The sequence below is a fragment of the Capra hircus genome, chromosome 2, assembly GCF_001704415.2.
Source record: "Capra hircus breed San Clemente chromosome 2, ASM170441v1, whole genome shotgun sequence".
Taxonomy (NCBI): Eukaryota; Metazoa; Chordata; class Mammalia; order Artiodactyla; family Bovidae; genus Capra; species Capra hircus.
In genome coordinates, this window is record NC_030809.1 from 46,027,041 (window position 1) to 46,049,903 (window position 22,863).

General features: G+C 42.3%; 1 protein-coding gene across 2 annotated transcripts in view; it reads left to right on the forward strand.

Moving 5' to 3' along the window:
• Positions 18,245-22,863, forward strand: part of ALS2CR12 (amyotrophic lateral sclerosis 2 chromosome region candidate 12) — a 30,256-nt gene continuing 25,637 nt past the window's right edge. For both annotated transcript variants that reach the window (XM_005676367.3, XM_005676368.3), the window contains exons 1-3: positions 18,245-18,400; positions 18,891-18,965; positions 21,434-21,482. In XM_005676367.3, the coding sequence (XP_005676424.1) occupies positions 18,288-18,400; positions 18,891-18,965; positions 21,434-21,482 (237 nt within the window). In that variant the 5' untranslated portion in view covers positions 18,245-18,287. The remainder of the gene's footprint in view (positions 18,401-18,890; positions 18,966-21,433; positions 21,483-22,863) is intronic.

Below are 22,863 nucleotides of genomic sequence, written 5' to 3' on the forward strand. Positions count from 1 at the left end.
CAATAATGTGAACAATTCGCACCATGATTCATTTGCATTCCATCTAGACCTTTATACATAAATATATTTATAGATAATCAGGACCCATACCGCAAAATGCTCTTCAGCCACAATATGTAGTTCCTGCCAAGTACCACTCCGATATATGAGCACCTGTGGAATTACAAATGAAAACATGAAGCAAAAATGAATGCTCAGCGTCACTGGGAAAAAGTATCTCATTATGGGTGAATCCAAGCATTCAAGCTTTCTAAGAGTTTTTGAACAAGTTCCCTTTCCTATCACCTCACTGCTCTTGCCCCAGTCCTTTCTGCATTCCAAAGCAGGGTCTCTGACCTTAGCAGCAGAACAACACAGAAACATTGATAGCATGTGGTCACGGGCATCTTTTGTTCTGAAGATAAAGGGCAAGAGATGGCTAGAAGCATTGCCCTGGGTCCTGATGATGTTTATGATGAGAATGGATGTTTAGGGTTGCAGGTCCTGCTATCCCAAAACCAAGTTCAAGATCAAGTGCCCATGTGCTCTTTAACAAAGTTAGGTGTTTGAGCATACCTGTGATATACAGAGCCCTCTAAAGTCCAGGGCTCAGGACAGCGGCCTCCCTGTCTAGGTGTGAGGGTGGCATGCAGGCTTGTGCATGATTCCGGTGGCTCCCTGGCTAGGGGCCATTCAGAAACTACTGAACGAGTCTCTGGGATTTAGCTTGGCACCCTTAATTCATCTGGAAAGACAAGGAATGATCAAAGAGAAATGAAAATAATGACGAGCTCCTTAAAAGTAACACTGACTTTTCAACACTGGAGTATTCTCTTATAGCCACCAAACAGAGCTACATGAATGGGAAGGAAGCTTGTAAACGATCACCAGCTGATCACATTTGCCACTTCACGAGGTCTGCAGTGTTACAGAAGATGGTGCCCATTTCCTCAACCAATGTGCAAACTAATTTTGATGATGTGTGAATTGTTAAGTCACTGTTTCTCTCATTCATTTATTCAGCTTATTCTTGGTTATACTGTTGGTATTCTAGCCTCTTTCACCTCCATTCCAAGTACTAAGACAGATTGCTTTGGGGAAAGTTGCTGAGAACTTTAGTAGCTTCAATCCCCTTACGGATCTTTTGGGAAGAGCCTTTTATGCAATGCCAAAGTTTCCCTAAATTTAACCAAAAAGGGAGCAGTTAACTCTTAGCTCCTAGAAATTCTAGTTAACACTTAGCTCCTAGAAGCTTTCATTTCTGTCCCCTCTGCTGTTTTAGAGCTGTTAAAGTTGTCCTTGTGTCTAAAAAGAGGAAAGGAGGGAAAAAACCACAAAGTTATTAGTGCTGAACCTCAAACAAATGGCTGGGATTTTCCTTACTCACTTCATTTGTGTCTTTGTTTTTAGCCACTCTCCACACAAGACCCAAATCCTGGATTTAAAGGCATAAGACAGCCTTTAAATATAAACTTTCACCCAATAAACAGACTCAAAGTAAATCTCCAATCCCCTAAATACAATCCCCTTTTTCTCTTGGTAATTTTTCTCCCTCCCTTTTAGCTTTTGAAGTCATCCCCACCCTAGCTTGGGACTTCCTTGGTGGCTCAGATGGTAAAGAATCTACAGGCAATGCGGGAGTCCCTCGTTCAATCCCTGGGTTGGGATTATCCCCTGGAGAAGGAAATGGCAACCCACCCCAGTATTCTTGCCTGGAGAATCCCCATGGACTGAGGAGCCTGGCGGGATACAGTCCATAGGGTCACAAAGAGTCGGACATGAATGAGCATCTAACACACACACGCACCACCCAGTCTGCTCATGGTACTTGGAGTCGTGGCAGCTATCATGCAACCATGAGGCTCCCCTCTGTCAGCACACTGAGGGTAGCAGGACAGAAAGATGGAAAGAACTCAGTTCTAAAATGATGTTTCTGAGTCTGCACCAACCCTAGTAGCATGACCAGCAGAACTTGTATTTCATGAAATTAATGAACATCTTTGATTTAAGCCACAATCATTCACATGATAGTTGTACATGTTTTAACTAATACCTGGCCCACAGTTTGATAAGCACTGTCATAAATATTGTTTCTCGGGGCTCTGTTCTAGATCCTCTTCTCTTCTTACACACACCCTTTCCCTGTATGATCTCATCCACCACCTTGGCTTAAAATATGATCTACTTTGAAGACTCCTAGTGTTTCTGGCCCAGACTCTTCTTTTGAACACCCCAAACATGTAACAAACTCTGTAACAGACCTTACCTCTTGGATGTCTTCCTGGCACCTCAGACTCAACAAGTCCAAGAAACCATGACCTTTTCCCCTGAACTTGTTTGTTCCCCAGACTTTCCCATCTTGATAAATGACCCCACCATCTGCTCAATTGCTTGAGCTAGAGACCCAGGAATCATCACCACCTCCATCTCCTTCAATCACCAAGTCCTATAGTGTCCTCTTTCTCTCCATCTCCACTGCTTCTCCCTCAGTTGAGGCCACTGTTGGGTCTCATTTGGCCACTGCCACAGACTCCTAACGGTTTTCCTCCCATGGCCCCTCCAATTGCTTGTCTACACTGCAGTCAAACTTATCTTTCTAATATGCAAAGCTAGTTAAATTCTTTCTCTAGTTAAAACTATTGCCTGACTCATTAAATTAGAAAGGGATCTTTTCTATCCACACCCAGTACATGGGGTAAGGCCCTCAATAAAAGCTTCATTGTGCTTTTATTGAATTTATTAATTGTCTGTTTCCCTCAGTTCAGTTCAGTCAGTTCAGTCGCTCAGTCGTGTCCGACTCTTTGAGACCCCATGAATCGCAGCACACCAGGCCTCCCTGTCCATCACCAACTCCCAGAGTTCACTCAGACTCACATCCATCAAGTCAGTGATGCCATCCAGCCATCTCATCCTCTGTCATACCCTTCTCCTCCTGCCCCCAATCCTTCCCAGCATCAGAGTCTTTTCCAATGAGTCAACTCTTCGCATGAGGTGGCCAAAGTACTGGAGTTTCAGCTTTATCATCATTCCTTCCAAAGAAATTCCAGGGCTGATCTTCAGAATGGACTGGTTGGATCTCCTTGCAGTCCAAGGGACTCTCAAGAGTCTTCTCCAACATCACAGTTCAAAAGCATCAATTCTTCAGCGCTCAGCTTTCTTCACAGTCCAACTCTCACATCCATACATGACTACTGGAAAAACCATAGTCTTGACTAGACGGACCTTAGTCGGCAAAGTAATGTCTCTGCTTTGAATATGCTATCTAGATTGGTCATAACTTTTCTTCTAAGGAGTAAGCATCTTTTAATTTCATGGCTGCAGTCATCATCTGCAGTGATTCTGGAGCCCCCAAAAATAAAGTCTGACACTGTTTCCACTGTTTCTCCATCTATTTCCCATGAAGTGATGGGACTGGATGCCATGATCTTCGTTTTCTGAATGTTGAGCTTTAAGCCAACTTTTTCACTCTCCTCTTTCACTTTCATCAAGAGGCTTTTTAGTTCCTCTTCACTTTCTGCCATAAGGGTGGTGTCATCTGCATATCTGAGGTTATTGATATTTCTCCCAGCAAACTTGATTCCAGCTTGTGTTTCTTCCATCCTTTTGATCAGGGGAACTAAAGTATCTTCCACACCTCACAAACAGTGCCTGGCACACAATAGATAGTAAGGACAAGATGGCAGAGTAGAAGGACATGCCCTCATCTTCTGCGAGAACTCCAAAATTACAAGTTGCTGCTGAACAACCATCGACAGGAAAATGTTGGATCCCATCAAAAAACAAAAGATACCCCACATCCAAGGGCAAAGGAGAAGCCTCAGCAAGATGATAGGAGGGGCAAAATTGCATTTAGGATCAAACCCCATACCCTCCAGAGACATTCAGAGGGCTTAAACAAAACCTTGTGTGCACCAGGAGACCCCACGGAGACTGAGCCAGACCTGCCTGTGAGTGTTTGAGTGTCTCCTGCAGAGATATGGGTCAGCAGTGCTCTGCCACAAGGGCAGGAGCTCTGGGTGCAGCACACCTGGGAATGGAATAAGCCCTCTTGGAGAAGGTCGCCATTAACTCCACCACAGAGCTGACAGAACTTACACAGGACTGGAGAAATAGACTCTTGGAGGCCACACACAAAACCTAGTGCACACCAGGACCCAGGAGAAAGGAACAGTGACCCCACAAGAGACTGACCCAGATTTGTCCACGAGGGTCCAGGAGTCTCCGGAAGAGGCGTGGATCAGCAGTGGCCTGCTGCTGGGTTGGGGCACTGAGTGCTGCAGTGTATGCATGGGACCTTTTGAAGCAGGTCACCATTATCTTCATTACCTCCACCGTAGTTTGGCCTCAGGTCAAACAACAGCACTGCCCATTAACAGAAAATTGGATTAAAGATTTACTGAGCATGTCCTCACCCATCAGTTCAGTTCACTTAAGTTCAGTCACTCAGTCCTGTCCAATTCTTTGCTATCCCATGGATTGCAGTATGCCAGGCCTCCCTGTCCATTACCAACTCCCAGACTTTACTCAAACTCATGCCCATTGAGTCGGTGATGCCATCCAACCATCTCATCCTCTCTCATCCCTTCCTCCATCTGCCTTCAATCTTTCCCACCATTGGGATCTTTTCCAATGAGTCAGCTCTTTGCATCAGGTGGCCAAAGTATTGGAGTTTCAGCTTCAACATCAGTCCTTCCAATGAATATTCAGGATTGATTTCCTTTAGGATGGACTGTTTGGATCTCCTTTCTGTCCAAGGGACTCTCAAGAGTCTTCTCCAACACCCCGGTTCAAAAACATCAATTCTTGGGCACTCAGCTTTCTTTATAGTCCACCTCTCACATCCATACATGACCACTGGAAAAACCATAGCCTTGACTAGACAGACCATTCTTGGCAAAGTAATGTCTCTGCTTTCGAATATGCTATCTAGGTTGGTCATAACTTTTCTTCCAATCAGTAAGTGTGTTTTAATTTCATGGCTACAATTAAAAAGAATTCATTTGAATCAGTTCTGATGAGATGGGTGAAACTGGAGCCAATTATACAGAGTGAAGTAAGCCAGAAAGAAAAACACCAATACAGTATACTAACACATATATATGGAATTTAGGAAGATGGCAATGACGACCCTGTATGCAAGACAGGAAAAAAGACACAGATGTGTATACCAGACTTTTGGACTCAGAGGGAGAGGGAGAGGGTGGGATGATTTGGGAGAATGGGAATTCTAACATGTATACTGTCATGTAAGAATTGAATCGCCAGTCCATGTCTGACGTAGGGTGCAGCTTGCTTGGGGCTGGTGCATGGGGATGACCCAGAGAGATGTTGTGGGGAGGGAGGTGGGAGGGGGGGTTCATGTTTGGGAACGCATGTAAGAATTAAAGATTTTAAAATTTAAAAAAAAAAAAAAAGAAAAGAAAGAAATGATGTAAGATTGGATCCACATCGGACCAAAATAATAATCTGTTGTACTCATCAGTGTCCAGCATGAACTAAAAATAAACTATAGACTCTAAAAAAAAAAAAAAAAGAAAGAAATAAAGGAGAGAGCAGAAAAAAAAAATAATAATTTCATGGCTACAGTCACCATCTGCAGTGATTTTGGAGCCCAAAAAAATAGTCAGCCACTGTTTCCACTGTTTCCCCATCTATTTGCCATGAAGTGATGGGACCAGATGCCATGATCTTAGTTTTCTGAATGTTGAGCTTTAAGCCAACTTTTTCACTTTCATCAAGAGGCTCTTTAGTTTTTCTTCGCTTTCTGCCATAAGGGTGGTGTCATGTGCATATCTGAAGTTATTGATATTTCTCCCGGCAATCTTGATTCCAGCTTGTGCTTCATCCAGCCCAGCCTTTCTCATGATGTACTCTGCCTATAAGTTAAATAAGCAGGGTGACAATATGCAGCCTTGACGTACTTTTCCTATTTGGAACCAGTCTGTTGTTCCATGTCCAGTTCTAACTTTGCTTCCTGACCTGCATATAGGTTTCTCAAGAGGCAGGTCAGGTGGTCTGGTATTCCCATCTCTTTCAGAATTTTCCACAATTTATTGTGATCCACACAGTCAAGGCTTTGGCATAGTCAATAAAGCAGAAATAGATGTCTTTCTGGAATTCTCTTGCTTTTTTGATGATCCAGCAGATGTTGACAATTTGATTTCTGGTTCCTCTGCCTTTTCTGAAACCAGCTTGAACATCTGGAAGTTCATGGTTCATGTATTGTTGAAGCCTGGCTTGGAGAATTTTGAGCATTACTTTACTAGTGTGTGAGATGAGTGCAATTGTGTGGTAATTTGAGCATTCTTTAGCATTGCCATTCTTTGGGATTGGAATGAAAACTGACCTTTTCCAGTCCTGTGGCCACTGCTGAGTTTTCCAAATTTGCTGGCATATTGAGTGCAGCACTTTCACAGCATCATCTTTTATGATTTGAAATAGCTCAACTGGAATTCCATCACCTCCACTAGCTTTTGTTCTGCCCATCAGAACAGGACCCAGTTTCCCCCTCAGTCAGTTTCTCCCATCAGGAAACCTCCATATGCCTCTTATCTTTATCCATCAGAGGGCAGACAGAATAAAAACCACAATCAAAGAAAACTAATCAAATTGCTCACATGGACCACAGCTTTGTCTAACCCACTGAAACTATGATCCATGTCATGTAGGGCCACCCAAGATGGACAGGTCACGATGGAGAGTTCTGACAAGACATGGTCCACTGGAGAAGGAAATGGCAAGTATTCTTGCCTTGATAACCCCATGAATAGTACAAAAAGCCAAAAGATGGTACACTGAAGGATGAACTCCCCAGGTGGGTAGGTGCCCAATATGCTACTGGAGAAAAGTGGAGAAATAACTCAAGAAAAGAATGAAGAGATGGAGCCAAAGCAAAAACAACACTCAATTGTGGATCTGACTAGTGATGGAAGTAAAGTCTGATGCTGTAAAGAAAAATATTGCATTGGAACCTGGATGTTAGGTCCATGAATCAAGGTAAATTGGAAGCGGTTAACAGGAGAGGGCAAGAGTGAACATCAACATTTTAGGAATCAGTGAACTAAAATGGACTGAAATGAGTGAATTTAACTCAGATGACCATTATATATACTACTGTGGGCAAGAATCCCTTAGAAGAAATGGAGTAACCCTCATAGTCCACAAAAGAGTCTGAAATGCAGTACTTGAATGCAATCTCAAAAATGACAGAATGATCTCTGTTCATTTCCAAGGCAAACCATTCAATATCACAGTAATCCAAGTCTATACCCCAAGAGTAATGCTGAAGAACAGTTCTATGAAGACACACAAGATCTTCTAGAACTAACACCCAAAAGAGATGTCCTTTTCATGATAAGGGGCTGAAATGCAAAAGTAGGAAGTCAAGAGATACCTGGAGTAACAAGCAAATTGATCTTGGAGTACTAAATGAAGCAGGGCAAACGCTATCACAGTTTTGCCAAAATAACACACTGGTCAGAGCAAACACCCTCTTCTAACAACACAAGAGAAGACTCTACACATGCACATCACCAGATGATCAACACTGAATCAGATTGATTATATTCTTTGTAGCCAAAGATGGAGAAGTTCAATAAAGCCAGCAAAAACAAGACCCAGAGCTGACTATAGCTGAGACCATGCACTCCTTATTGCCAAATTCAGAATTAAATTGAAGAAAGTAGGGAAAACCACTAGACCATGCAGGTATGACCTAAATCAAATCCCTTATAATTATACAGTAGAATTGAGAAATAGATTCAAGGGATTAGATCTGATAGACAGAGTGCCTGAAGAACTATGGACAGAGGTTCATGATATTGTACAGGAGGCAGTAATCAAGACCATCCCCAAGACAAAGAAATGCAAAAAAGCAAAATAGTTGTCTGAGGAGGCCTTACAAATAGCTGAGAAAAGCTGCTGCTGCTGCTGTTAAGTCGCTTCAGTCATGTCCAATTCTGTGCGACCCCATAGACGGCAGCCCACCAGACTCCCCCGTCCCTGGGATTCTCCAGGCAAGAACACTGGAGTGGGTTGCCATTTCCTTCTCCCATACATGAATGTGAAAAGTGAAAGTGAAGTCACTCAGTCCTGTCTGACTCTTAGCAACCCCATGGACTGCAGCCTACCCAGCTCCTCTGTCCATGGGATTCTCCAGGCAAGGGTACTGGAGAAAGGAGAAAGGAAAAAGGAAAGATATACCCATTTGAATACAGAGTTCCACAGAATAGCAAGGAGATAAGAAAGCCTTCCTCAGTGATCAATGCAAAGAAATAGAGGAAAACAATAGAATGGGAAAGACTAGAGATCTCTTCAAGAAAATGAGAGATACCAAGGAAACATTTCATGCAAAGATGGGCACAATAAAGGACAGAAATGGTATTGGCCTAACAGAAGCAGAAGATATTAAAAAGAGGTGGTAAGAATACATAGAAGAATTATACAAAAAAGCTCTTCATGACCCAGCTAACCACGATGGTGTGATCACTCACCTACAGCCAGACATCCTGGAGTGCGAAGTCAAGTGGGCCTTAGGAAGCATCACTACAAACAAAGCTAGTGGAGGTGATGGAATTCCAATTGAGCTATTTCAAATGCTAAAAGATGATGCTGTGAAAGTGCTGCACTCAATATGCTAGCAAATTTGAAAAACTCATCTGTGGCCACAGGACTGGAAAAGGTCAGTTTTCACTCCAATCCCAAAGAAAAGGCAATGCCAAGGTATGTTCAAACTACTGCATAATTGCACTCATCTCACAGGCCAGCAAAGTAATGCTCAAAATTCTCCAAGCCAGGCTTCAGCAATACGTGAACCATGAACTTCAAGATGTTCAAGCTGCATTTAGAAAAGGCAGAGGAACCAGAGATTAAATTGCCAACATCTGCTGGATCATCAAAAAAGCAAGAGAGTTCCAGTAAAGTATCTACTTCTGCTTTATTGACTATGCCAAAGCCTTTGACTGTGTGGATCACAACACACTGTGAAAATTCTGAAAGAGATGGGAATACCAGACCACCTGCCCTGCCTACTGAGAAATCTGTATGCAGGTCAAGAAGCAACAGTTAGAACCGGATGTGGAACAACAGACTGGTTCCAAATGTGGAAAGCAGTATGTCAAGGCTGTATGTCATCACCCTGCTTATTTAACTTATACGCAGAGTACATCATGAGAAATGCCGGGCTGGATGAAGCACAAGCTGGAATCAAGATTGCTGGGAGAAATATCAATAACCTCAGATATGCAGATGACACCGCCCTTATGGCAGAAAGCAAAGAAAAACTAAAGAGCCTCTTGATGAAAGTGAAAGAAGTGAGTGAAAAACCAGGCTTAAAACTCAACATTCAGAAAACTAAGATCATGGCATCTGGTCCCATCACTTCATGGCAAATAGATGGCGAAACAGTGGAAACAGTGAAAGACTATTTTCTGGTGCTTCAAAATCTCTGCAGATGGTGACCTCAGGCATGAAATTAAAAGACGCTTGCTCCTTGAAAGAAAAGCTATGACCAACCTAGACAGCATATTATAGAGCAGAGACATTACATTGCCGACAAAGTTCCTTCTAGTCAAAGCTATGGTTTTTCCAGTAGTCATGTATGGATGTGAGTTTGGACTATAAAGAAAGCTGAGCACTGAAGAATTGATGCTTTTGAACTGTGGTGTTGGAGAAGACTCTTGAGAGTCCCTTGGACTGCAAGGAGATCCAACCAGTCCATCCTAAAGGTAATCAGTCCTGAATATTCATTGGAAGGACTGATGTTGAAGCTGAAACTCCAATACTTTGGCCACCTGATGCGAAGAACTGACTCATTGGAAAAGGCCCTGATGCTGGGAAGATTGAAGGCAGGAGAAGAAGGGGACGACAGAGGACAAGATGGTTGGATGGCATCACCAACTCAATGGACATGAATATGAGCAAGCTCCAGGAGTCGGTAATGGACAGGGAAGCCTGGCGTGCTGTAGTCCATGGGGTCGCAGAGTTGAACACAACTGAGTGACTGAACTGAACTGATCTGATGGAGTAGAATGAATGGATGAACTTATACCAATGTTCTAAAAGCTCTGGCTTATGACAAATCATGAAATCAATAAAGTGGATTTATAATGAGCTTTCATTTTAAATAGAAGAATTGTTAAAAATATAAAAGAAGGAACAGATTGGGAGTCTGGTCTTAACATGTACACACTACTGCATTTAAAATAGATAATCAACAAGGACCTACTGTATAGCACAAGGAACTCTGCTCAATATTCTGTAGTAACATAAATAGGAAAAGAATTTGGAAAAGAATAGGCATATGTATATGTATAACTGAATTACTTTGCTGTACACCTGAAACTAACACAACATTGTTAATCAACTCTGCTCCAATATACAATAAATTTTTAAAATAATTTTTAAACATAAATGAAAATTTAAAATTATTTTAAAAAGAAAGATAAAATAGTATGTAATAAGGGTATTATTTCATGCAATTTTTTACAATAAAATATGAAGGAAATGGCAACCCACTCCAGTATCTTGCCTGGAAAATCCCAGGAACAGAGGAGTCTGGTGGGCTACAGTCCATGGGGTCGCGCAAAGAGTCGGACACGACTGAGCGACTTCACTTTCACTTTCATGTCCAATACAGTGAGGTGCAGTAGAATAAAAATAAAAGTTACTGGTCTTTGATAAACAAGCTTCTTTTTTTCTGTAATGAGTAAAAGCAGTTTTCTTTTCCGGCAAAAAAAATCTGAGCTTCTTGGTAATTGAAAAGGCCTCCTACCCCCGGGGCCTGGCACTTAAACAGATTTCAAAGCCTGAAATTCAAGGAAGAAAGTGCCTGCTTTAGAGTTTTAGGTTTCTGTGAGCAAATGACAAGAATTTAAAACCCACCACAGATCCTGCCACAGCCTACTAAGCCTAGGAGTGCTACTTAATTCTGTTTCCTCCGGTAGTATGTCTTAAACATATCTTGTCTCACATCTTGGAGAATTTCTTAATGGCTGCTTCTCCAGACTTCTCTCTTAAGAGCTGAGGGCCTGAGCCAATGAGATGCTGCCGTTCTGTTTCCATAGCAATAAAAGAAACAAACCTTCCCCCACTATCTGCTAAGGAAATATCTCACAACTCCAACTCTCACAAGAGAGTCTGAGTGAAGGAGTGACTTTCTCCTCTAGTTTGACTTACACTGCAATACTAAAAGCCTCACGCTGGACTGTCTTCAGAAGGGAAATTCATGCTCATGCCAGGTCAGCCTTTGTGAAAGACTTTGACTGGATTCCCTGGAAAACTGTGGATTTTCTGCTCTGGCATTTCAATCACTTGGAATGACCACTAAAGTCTCGCATCCTGGAACCCTCCGGATTTGACCTAAAATTAATTCTGATTTTTCATTGATGAAAAAGAGCTTCTCTAACCTTATGGTGACTTTAAGACTCTTGAATTGAAAAGAAACTACATGGGGAAAACAAATCTTTGGGCAGTCCAAGGTAAGCTCTTTGGAAAGATGTTTCATAAAAATTTTTTTCTTCTGATTATTAATGCGAACCAGTGACCTTTCTGGAGGCTCAGCTGCGCACTGGTGACTACAGGGTCACCAATTGGCACATTCAGTCCATAAGTCTCAGGTAAAATCATCAGAAAGAGAGATAGGAAAGGAAAAGAGTGAGGGGCAAGATTCTAAAACATACACACACACCCCTGTAGTCTTGGAGCCATAAAATGCACATCTAGCCACTGTGTATGCATTAGATCCATCCATGCTGATATGGAAATATCTATTAGATATCCTGTTGTTGTTTAGTTGCCAAGTCGTGTCCAACTGTTTTGTGACCCCTTGGATTTGTAACTTCCCAAGCGCGTCTGTCCATGGGATTTCCCAGGCAAGAATACTAGGGTGGGTTGCCATTTCCTTCTCCAGGGGATCTTCTTAACCCAGGGATCGAACTTGAGTTTCCTGCCTGGCAGACAGATTCTTTACCACTGAGCCACCTGGAAAGTCCAGATATACATATACCAAAAAAGGCACAGCATGGTGTAGTGTGTAAAGTGTGTTCTTGTTTATGTAAAAACTTTTTAAATATTATAGAATATTCCTGGAAAGATACACAAAAAGCTGTTAACAGTGATTCCCTCTTGAAGGAATATGAAGGCAGAGGGGTGACATTTAGCTTGTATGCACAGTTATTGAAATATAAAATACTGCCATACTGACTGTTCATATACATTGTTCAAGCCCCTCAAATGTCATGCCTGCCTCCTTGGTTACCTCCACAATTCTCCTGGCACCCCCAGACCTCCTCAGGATTCAGCGAGTGGTTACTACCTGGTGTGGGGATGGGAGTGGGGTCCTCTGTCACCCTGTTACACTCCATAACCCTCAACTATTCTGCTTGTTCCATACCCTTGTCTTACTGGTTGTTAATAATTTTGAGTATCATTCCCATGGGTGTTTGGAAGCCTTTACTTTATAAGAGCAAAAGAATATGCACCAAGGCATTGCTCATAATCGGCATAATCGGGAAAAAAGGAAACAAGCAAATGTTTATTTACAAAACTAGCTAAAAGTATAAATGGGTACATTCATAGAAGAGAAATTTACAAAGTCATGATAATATAGAAACAAATTTCAGGCTTTTTAATTTTTTTTTTGTTGTTTACTTTTTGTTCGCTTGGGTCTTCGTTGCTGCACGTGGGCTTTCTCTAGTTGCAGTGAGCTGGGCTACTCTCTTGTTGTGGAGCATGGGTTCCAGGGTGTGAGGGCTCAGTACTTGTGGCACGTGAGCTTAGTTTCCCTGCAGCACGTGGAATCTTCCTGGACCAGGGATGAAACCTGTGCCTCCTGCTTTGGCAGGCAGATTCTTAACCATTAGACAACCAAGGAAGTCTTCAGTCTTGTTTAAAAGGTTTGTTTTAAATAATTAAAATTATAGATTTGCTGTAAATTTTCTTTAAAATAATCTAGTGTTAGAAAAGTGGATTAACTCAGTTCACTGCTCTGCAATGACCTAGAGGGGTAGGGGAGGGGAGTGGGAGGGAGTCTCAAGAGGGAGGGTGTATATGTAAACTTACAGTTGATTCACATTGTTGTACAGCAGAAACAAGCACAACATTGTAAAGCAATTATTCTCCAATTTTTAAAAAGGTGAGCTAAGATGGAAGAGACTAGCCATAAATTGCTAGTTATTATAGCTAGGTGACAATATGTGTGAGTTCACTGTACTCTTTTCTCTACTGTACATTTTAGGAATTTCTCCACAGTAAACTTAAGTTTAAAAATAATTCTATGATTTTATATGTATATAGTTACTGACTATATGTTTAAAAAGGCATGTCTAGGATGTAAGTAGAATTTTCTTTCATTCATGGAAAATTATGCATCTGTTTCTCTAGACTAGAGAGAATTCTAGAGGGCACTCACCAAAATATTTTCAGTGGTCACCTCTAGATGCTAGTATTTTGGATTATTTTTACTTAGTTGGGCTTTTCTGTGTTATTTTCTTTACAACAAACATAATTCAATTTAATACATATTTTTTAAAGCCTATTCTCCTACAAATTTAGAAATAAAAGCTTCTGTAAACAAAATACCTTCTTCATAATGTTCCTAAACTCAATTGCCAGTTTTTGAAACCCTAATGTATGCAAGGCAGTGTGCTGAGAACTTTCGTGACATGGTCTCATTTCATGTGCCTGAGAGCCCAGTGAGGAGGCATGAATTTTTTCCCCATTTTGCAGATGAGGAAGCTGAGACTCATAAAAATGAAAGTACATTTATTGGTGTCCCACAGATGATAAGCAGATTTCCTGTGCAAAATCAGACCCAACTGATTCCAAAACCCAACGGAAATTTTCATAAAGAATGTTGTGAAGAGGGATATAATGGAATATTACTAAGTCACAAAAAAAGAATGAAATCTTGCCATTTGCAATAATATGAATGGACCTAGAGACTATTATGCCAAGTGAAACAAGTCAGAGAAAGACAAACAGTATGATTTCACTTATATATGGAATCTAAAAAACAAATCATCCTTTTTCATTTTTGCAAACATTCCAGTATATTCTATATCTTTAGAATAAAATTTCTAATTTTAATATAACATTTTAAAACATTTTAATTATTTACACTCTTTTAAAACTCAGTTTCCTTTCAACTTTTCCATATGACTTTTTAACCAGCCAATCAACTCTGATTTACTCATTCTGATAACACATCATATTGGCCTTTCCTTTTGAATGTGAGTTATTTTCAACAAAAACTTTAACAATGACTTTTAAATTTTTTTTAAAAAAGCAAATGAACAAACAAGACAAAACAGAAACAGACTCAGATACAGAGAACAAAGTGGTTGCCAGAAAGAAGAAGGGTAAAAACTTGGGCAAAAAAGGTGAAGAGGATCAAGAGATACAAATTTCCAGTTATAAAATAACTATCATAGAGATATAACATATAGCATAGGGAATATTCTCAATATCATTGTAATAACTTTGCATGTGACAAATGGTTACTAGACTTTTATTAGCTTATAATGTATATAAATGTCAAATCACTGTGTTGTATACTGGAAACTAATATATTGTATCCCTTAAAAGAAATGGAGTAGCCATCATAGTCAACAATATAGTCCAAAATGCAGTACTTGGATGCAATCTGAAAAACGACAGAATGATCTCTGTTCATCTCCAAAGCAAACCATTCAATATCACATTAATCCACATCTATGCCCCAACCAGTAATGCTGAAGAAGCTGAAGTTAAACAGTTTTATGAAGACCTACAAGACCTTCTAGAACTAACACACAAAAAAGATGTCCTCATCATTATAAGGAATGCAAAAGTAGGAAGTCAAGAAATACTTGGAGTAAAAGGCAAATTTGGCCTTGGAATACAGAATGAAGCAGGACAAAGGCTAACAGAGTTTTGCCAAAAGAATGCGCTGGTCATACCAAACACCCTCATCCAATAACGCAAGAGAAGACTACACATGCACATCACCAGATGGTCAACACCAAAATCGGATGGATTATATTCTTTGCAGCCAAAGATGGAGAAGCTCTATACACTCAGCAAAAACAAGACCAGGAGCTGACTGTGGTTCAGATTATGAACTCCTTATTGCCAAATTCACAATTAAATTGAAGAAAGTAGGGAAGAACTACTAGACCATGCAGGTATGACCTAAATCAAATCCCTTACAGTTATACAGTGGAAGTGAGAAATAGAGTCAAGGGATTGGACTGGACAGACAGAGTGCCTGAGGAACTATGGACAGGGGTTCATGATAATGTACAGGAGGCAGGGATCAAGACCATCCCCAAGGGAAAGAAATGCAAAAAGCAAAATAGGTGTCTCAGGAGGCCTTGCAAATAGCTGAGAAGAGAAGCTAAATGCAAAGAAGGAAAGGAAAGAAATAAACATCTGAATACAGAGTTCCAAAGAATAGCAAGGAGAGATAAGAAAGCCTTCCTCAGTGATCAACGCAAATAGAGGAAAACAACAGAATGGGAAAGACTAGAAATCTCTTCAAGAAAATGAGAGATACCAAGGGAACATTTCATGCAAAGATGGACTTGATGGAGGACAGAAATGGTATGGACCTAACAGAAGCAGAAGATATTAAGAAGAGGTGGCAAGAATACAAGGAAGAACTGTACAAAAGATCTTCATGACCCAGATAATCATGATGGTGTGATCACTCATCTAGAGCCAGACATCTTGGAATGTGAAGTTAAGTGGGCCTTAGAAAGCATCACTATGAACAAAGCTAATGGAGGTGATGGAATTCCAGTTGAGCTGTTTCAAATCCTGAAAGATGATGCTGTGAAAGTGCTACACTCAATATGCCAGCAAACTTGGAAAACTCAGCAGTGGCCGCAGGACTGGAAAAGGTCAGTTTTCATTCCAATTCCAAAGAAAGGCAATGCCAAAGAATGCTCAAACTACCACACAATTGCACTCATCTCACATGCTAGTAAAGTAATGCTCAAAATTCTCCAAGCCAGGCTTCAACAGTATGCGAACCATGTACTTCCAGATGTTCAAGCTGGATTTAGAAAAGTCAGAGGAACCAGAGATCAAATTGCCAACATCTGTTGGATCATTGAAAAAGCAAGAGAGTTCCAGAAAAACACCTATTTCTGCTTTATTGACTACGCCAAAGCCTTTGACTGTGTGGATATCAGCAAATTGTGGAAAATTCTGAAAGAGATAGAAATACCAGACCACCTGACCTGACTCTTGAGAATTCTGTATGTAGGTCAGGAGGCAACAGTTAGAACTGGACATGGAACAACAGACTGGTTCCAAATAGGAAAAGGAATACGTCAAAGCTGTATATTGTCACCCTGCTTATTTAACTTCTATGCAGAGTACATCATGAGAAACACTGGGCTGGATGAAGCACAAGCTGTAATTAAAATTGCTGGGAGAATATCAATAACCTCAGATATGCATATGACACCACCCTTATGGCAGAAATCGAGAAAGAACTAAAGAGCCTCTTGATGAAAGTGAAAGAGGAAAGTGAAAAAGTTGACTTAAAACTCAACATTCAGAAAACTAAGGTCATGGCATCTGGTCCCATCACTTCATGGCAAATAGACAGTGGAAACAGTGGGAGACTTTATTTTTTTGGACTCCAAAATCTCTGCAGATGGTGACTGCAGCCATGAAATTAAAAGACGCTTGCTCCTTGGAAGAAAAGCTATCACCAATCTAGACAGCATGTTAAAAAACAGAGACATATCTTTGCCAACAAAGGTCCGTCTTGTCAAAGCTATGGTTTTTCTAGTAGTCATGTATAGATGTGAGCGTTGGACTATAAAGAAAGCTGAGCACTAAAGAATTGATGCTTTTGAACTGTGGTGTTGGAGAAGACTTGGACTCCCTTGGACTTGGACTTGGATGTGCTGCAGTCCATGGGGTCACAAAGAGTCAGACACGACTGAGCAACTGAACTGAACTGAACTGAATATATTGTATGTCAAATATACTTTAATAAAAACTAGAGGAAAAAAAATATGGTTGAGGTGAATCCTTGATCACAGCTACAGAGCCCCTTTTGGCATGTAAGGTAACATATTTACTCAGAACATGGGGGAGGGGAGGAAGGGGAAGGAATACCATTTGCCCTACCATGTGCTCCAGCAGATGTCGAATACCCATCCGAAACATCGGATAATCTACCAGTTCCAACCCTGCATCTTGGGGGGCTTTCTCCTGGAAATTGGCTTCTGCTGGTTTGTATGTCCTTTGCAGGCCCATGAACTGTAGTTTCCTATGGTGTACTCAGTGAGGGAGTCACAGTGCCGAGCCCATATGGACATCACTTGTGCAATATTGTCTCCTCTCTCCCTCTCTCTGTTCTTGTGGAATTAAATATCTCTCTTAATCTGTACTCTCATTTTAGTGGAGTTCTGAAAAAGAAATAAGATAAACAAGTATGATCAAGCCTCCATGTTTACCTGATAGTTGTTTTTCATGCAGACCTTTGTTATAGAGTTTTTTGTTTTTATGAAGCCGAGAAGGAAGAGTTTTGGCTGTGCAATTCAGGCCAGTGACCAGGAAAGAGAACCTGAAAGGTTCCCTTGCACTGTAATTTGAGTAACAGAGCTGCTTTTCTAGGAAAGTCTATGCATGACCTACCTGTTACAGGCATTTCTCTGCACTTCAGAGATAGCTAGTGTGACCTGATGGAAGAGCAAATGCTCAGGAGTCAGATAGATTTGTGTTTGTTTCCAGCTTTGTGACTTGCTTCCTCCGTTACCTATCTGAGCCTCACTATCCTCACCTGTCAAGTTGGCATAACAATGACTGATCATTTATTGTAGATCTGGCTCATAGTAAGCACTCAGCAACTCCTTCCCAGGTGGCCCAGTGGTAAAGAACCTGCCTGCCAATGCAGGAGATGCAGGTTTGATCCTGGGTCAGGAAGATCCCCTGGAGAAGAAAATGACAACCCTCTCCAGTATTCTTGTCTGGGAAATCCTGTGGACAGAGGAGCCTGGTAGGCTGCAGTCCATGGGGTTGCAAAGAGTCGGACATGACTGAGCGACTAAATAACAACAACATCAAATGGTAAACAGCGTTCAAGTCAGATCTCCTGGGTGGCCAGAGGTGAGGTGTTGCACTATGTTCGAGACCCTGTACCACACTGACAGCTTCCAGAATCTGTCATCTGTGCTTTGGGCTTTCCCTGGTTCTTCCCAATTCATCTCTAAGCGTTGTTGCTCTGACTCTCAACAGTGTAACTCTGCTGCTGTTTTCCCACTTCGGTGAGGGCCTCCTGACCAAGCAGCCAAGACAGCCCCTGACCTGCCATGTACCCCAACCCCCTCATCTACTGCACCTGCTGGGATCCCTGGAACTTGGGGCCACGAAAGCTAATCAAGACCCCTCAGCCACCAAGCAAGACCTCCTCGGTGAAGCCCAAGTAAGGATTATCCAGGATGGAGTGTGGCCGGAGGGCTTGGGTTCCGTGGAGTGGGGCAGCCATCCTTCTCTCAAAAGATTTCCAAAACAGTCAGCTTGGCAGCAAAATCCCAAAGCGGCCAGAAAGCCCGGCTTTACTCACCTGTTGGCTGCACAGCACTCTGGGCAGGGCAGCAGGGGCGGAGTGTGGTTTCAATGAGGAATCTGCAGAGTAAGCACAGGAGGGAAAGGGCTATGGCAGGGCCCCCCACATGCGGGTCAAAGAGCTTCTGGAACTAGAGGACTGCAGCCCAGGAACCCCTGGTCAGTGAACAAGTGCCAGGGTCATCGGCCTGAGGTTCCCCAGACCATCCTGATTATAAAGATTCCCATTGGCAGATTGTGTCTTCCAATTTGGGGCCACTGTGGGGATCTCCCTTACCTGAGAGTGCTAAAGCAGTTTTCTGAATTTCCAATTTTCTCTTTCTCATGATTTCCGTTTTCACTGTCAGGCTCTCTCCTCTTCCTCCAGCTGGAAAAAAACAAAATTATGCCCAACCGATAACCAAACCTGTTGTCTCCCCAAAGTAAGTATTTTCACGTCCATGGGACAGGAACGGTTTGAGGTATGTGAATAGAATAATCTCCCTTCTGGGCCTTTACAACGTTTCCTGACTTGAGGTAACCACTCCCAAGTGTGTCAGAGAAATGGCGGAACGCCCTGGGATTTCCCCCAAACCTCAGCTCCTACAGGTGGATTCTGTGGCCCTTTGCCCTCACTGCTTTCAAAGTCACTTCCAAAGAATTCTCAGCAGGGTGCCCCAGAGAGCCCCTCCCTGCCCTAAAAGTGTTGAATGCCCATGCACGTCCTTGACCAAAAGCCTCCCATGGATTTATGGCGTGCACTCATCCTTTTCTTGATTACTTTGCTATGTCTAAGGATTTCTGTAGATTGCAGCTCTGTTTTTATTCATCAATTAAAATTTTCATTCACATTTTTAAGCTTATCTAGTGTAATTTAGGTTTAGGCCTTTGCATCACACTTTGTATTCTATTTACTTATTTATTTGGAAACCATTTACTGAGCACCTGCTATTTGCTAGACTTTGAGTTAGGTGCAGGGGGACAGCAATGAACATGGCCAAAGTCTCTGCTCTCTTGGACTTGCATTCTAGTGGGGAGGGCTGGGGAGATGACCATGAACATATACATCCATCCAAAGACTGCAACCACTATGTGAAAAAACAGTGCAGGCATAGGGAGGAGGGGATGGTGAGGGTGGGGTTGTAATTTTGCACAGAGAGATCAGGGCAATCCCTGGGTAAGAGGTCAGTAGGAACTGCGCTGACCACTGGGGTCAAGCACTCCTGGCAAAGGAAACAGTGAATATAGAGGCCCTGGGTGGGAATTTGCTTGGCACATCTGATGTTTCCTGGAAAGCAAAAGGCCCACGTGGGGCCAGTGGAGGAAGGGAGGAGAGAGTGCAGGGAAATGAACTCAAAGAAGTTGCAGGGATGCTGAATGCAGTCAGTAGAGTAACAATCACCCTCCTACCTCCCCGTAGAAGTCCACATTCTAATCCCTGGAAACCGTCACTTTGTTCTGTTACTTGCTGAGAGGAAATGAAGGTGGCAGGTAGAATTAGGTTGCTCAGTAGCTGATAGATCATGCTGGATTATCCAGGATGTAATGTAAAGGTGGACTTAATGTAAAAGTAAAATTCCTTACCTATGAAAGAGGAAGGCAGTGTATCAGAGAAGGAGAGGTGACAACAGAAGCACAGGCTGGAGTGATGACCTTGTTGGCTTTGAAGACAGAGGATGAGGCTACTAGGAGTAGGGGCAGCTTCTAGGAGCTGGAAAAGGCAAGGAAATAGATTCTCCCCCAGAGCCTCCAGGAGCAAGACAACAAGACCAACACCTCGGTTTTAGCCCAGGAAGACCCGTTTCAGACTTTGACTTCAGAACTAAACATAACAAGGTGTTGTTCTAAGCCACTAAATTCATAGTAATTTGTTACAATAACAGTGGGAAACTCACAGGGAAGTATGCTGGCCACTATAAGGACTTTGATTTTCACTCCAAAAGGGATGGTGTATTCACTGCTGGGGCCACCATAACAAAAACCACAGACTTAAGTGGCTTAAGCAGCAGAAATGTATTGTCCCATAGTTCTGGAAGCTGGGAGTTCAGGATCAAGATGCTGGCAGGGTTGATCTCTGGTGAGGACTCTCTCCTTAGCTTGCAGATGGCTGCCCACTTGCCACCCCCTCACCGGGTCTCTCCTTTGTGCATACACATCCAGGGTTCTCTCTGTGTGTCCTAATCTCTCTTGCAAGAACACCAGGAAAATGGTATTAGTGCCCATCTTAATTGCCTCATTTTAACTCAGTCACTTCTTTAAAGTTCGTAAATTCAAATACAGTCACATTCTGGGATAGCAGGTATTAGGATTTCAATGTGGTGAATTATGGGAGGGACACAATTTAGTCCATAACACATAGGAAGCCATCTGAGGATTCTGAGTAGAGTGATAGAATCCAATTTGCGTTGCTTGCCACCATAGCAGAAGGTAGTTACTCTTATTCGACTCTTCCAACATCCCAGGTAAGCTCCCCTGCAAATACTCTTATGACGTTTGAGTACCTGACCCTATGCTCATGTTTCTGTATCTGGAAAAAAAATATTAATTATAATCAGGGTTAACACCAGGTCTCAGAACAGTAACACTTTGCTTGCCCTGAATTTATTTAACCCTGGGCACTTTCAGGTTCCCAGAACACCAATCTCCAGTACAAACAGGAAGAAAGGCAGTTGTGCAGACACAGCAATGATGTCACTAAAAAGCACGTGCATTGAAGTTTAGGCACCGGCTCATAGAAGAGTGCTTGGATCTTCATATCAAGTTTCTAGGCCCTTGTTTTAGGAATGGTTCTACTATTAGGCTAGTGATGGGTTGATTTCCTACTTTTTTACTACCTATCATTTCATCACAATCTGTGTACCAACCTTCCTTTTTCCCCCGACTGCTTTCTAAGCATGTCTTTCTCTTACAGAATGAAAGTCCATTTAGGAAAACAAGAGGAGAGCAATAAATTACCTAATGTGAGTAAAACTGGGAAGAGGGCAGTGGGGCTAACATTTATTGAGACCCGCTATGTGAAGACATAGATCTTTTACACACACTCACCTCCTCGAATCTGTGCAATGATCCCCTGAGGAGCATCTGTCAAGATCACATTTAATGTGTTACTGGTAAGGGGTAGAACCAGGGCTTGAACTCAGCTCAGCTGGATCCTAGAGAAGGCATTTTATTAACCACTTTCGGCTGCCTTGTAGCGTGTAGGGTGAGGTGAGTCTCCCACAGAAACCAGATGGTGGCAATCAGTCCGGGCCAGGGAACAGCTTAAGCCCAGATGCAGGAAACCCTCTGCTGCACTTGGGAACCTACAAAGACAAGGGGACAGACCACCAGGGCACCTGAGAGGAGCCAGGATGGGAGGATGAGAGGAAAGGAGCAGGGACAGGAGGGTGCTGGAGAAAGAGATGGGAACAAACCTGGAAGGACGTGACACCTGCCTGGGAGTTTAGACCTAGTTCTCTTGGTGTCTGGAAGCCTTTAGGGGTCTGACACAGGTCAGGTTTACATTTTTAGAAAATGCCCTCCAGTGGGGTATGATTGGCCCTTTTCACACTCTCTCTGCTTATATCTATTTTCCTTGCCTCTCTTCCCCGGCTCCACCTGTCTTATATGAAGATCACACAGTCTCTTGATGGTCAGGAAAAAAAAAAAAAATACAATAGCCCTCTAGGTGGAGAGGATGATGAACTTTAGGGAAGCCAGACTAAAGGCAGAGAGGCCAACTGAGAAGAGATCAGCAGAGACAAGGAGCAAGATGACAGCGGCCTTGGACCACATGAGGGGCAGGGGTGTGGTGAAGAGACGATGAGGTTGAGGCAGAGTTAGGAGGTAACAGATGCTACAGGGTGTCCTGCACAACTCAAGACAGTACATCTGGGACCAGCCCTGCAGTCCAGTGCTTGAGAATTCGCCTTGCAATGCAGGGGGTGCGGTTCAATCCCTGGTCAGAGAGCTAAGATCCCACATGCCTTGGGGCCAAAAAACCAAAACATTAAACAGAAGCAATACAACACATTCAATAACTACTTTTTTTATTTAAAAAAATGGCCACATCAAAAAATCTTTTTAAAAAAGACCGTACATCTTATCCTGGTCCACACTGGATGGTTGCCCTGCCCAGATGAATGATTTGGTGGAACTGACTAGAATTTTGAGGGTTTTGTTTTGTTTTGCTCACAGTTGTGCTAGGTATTTTCTCATGTGTTATTTTGTTTATTTATCAAAAAAGCCCTTTGATGAAGAGTTATTACCTTCATTTTCTGATAAGCAAACTGAAGCTCAGAGATGCTGACTAACTGTGGCTACTGGCAGAATCAGGATTTAAACTCAGGCCCATCTAATTCC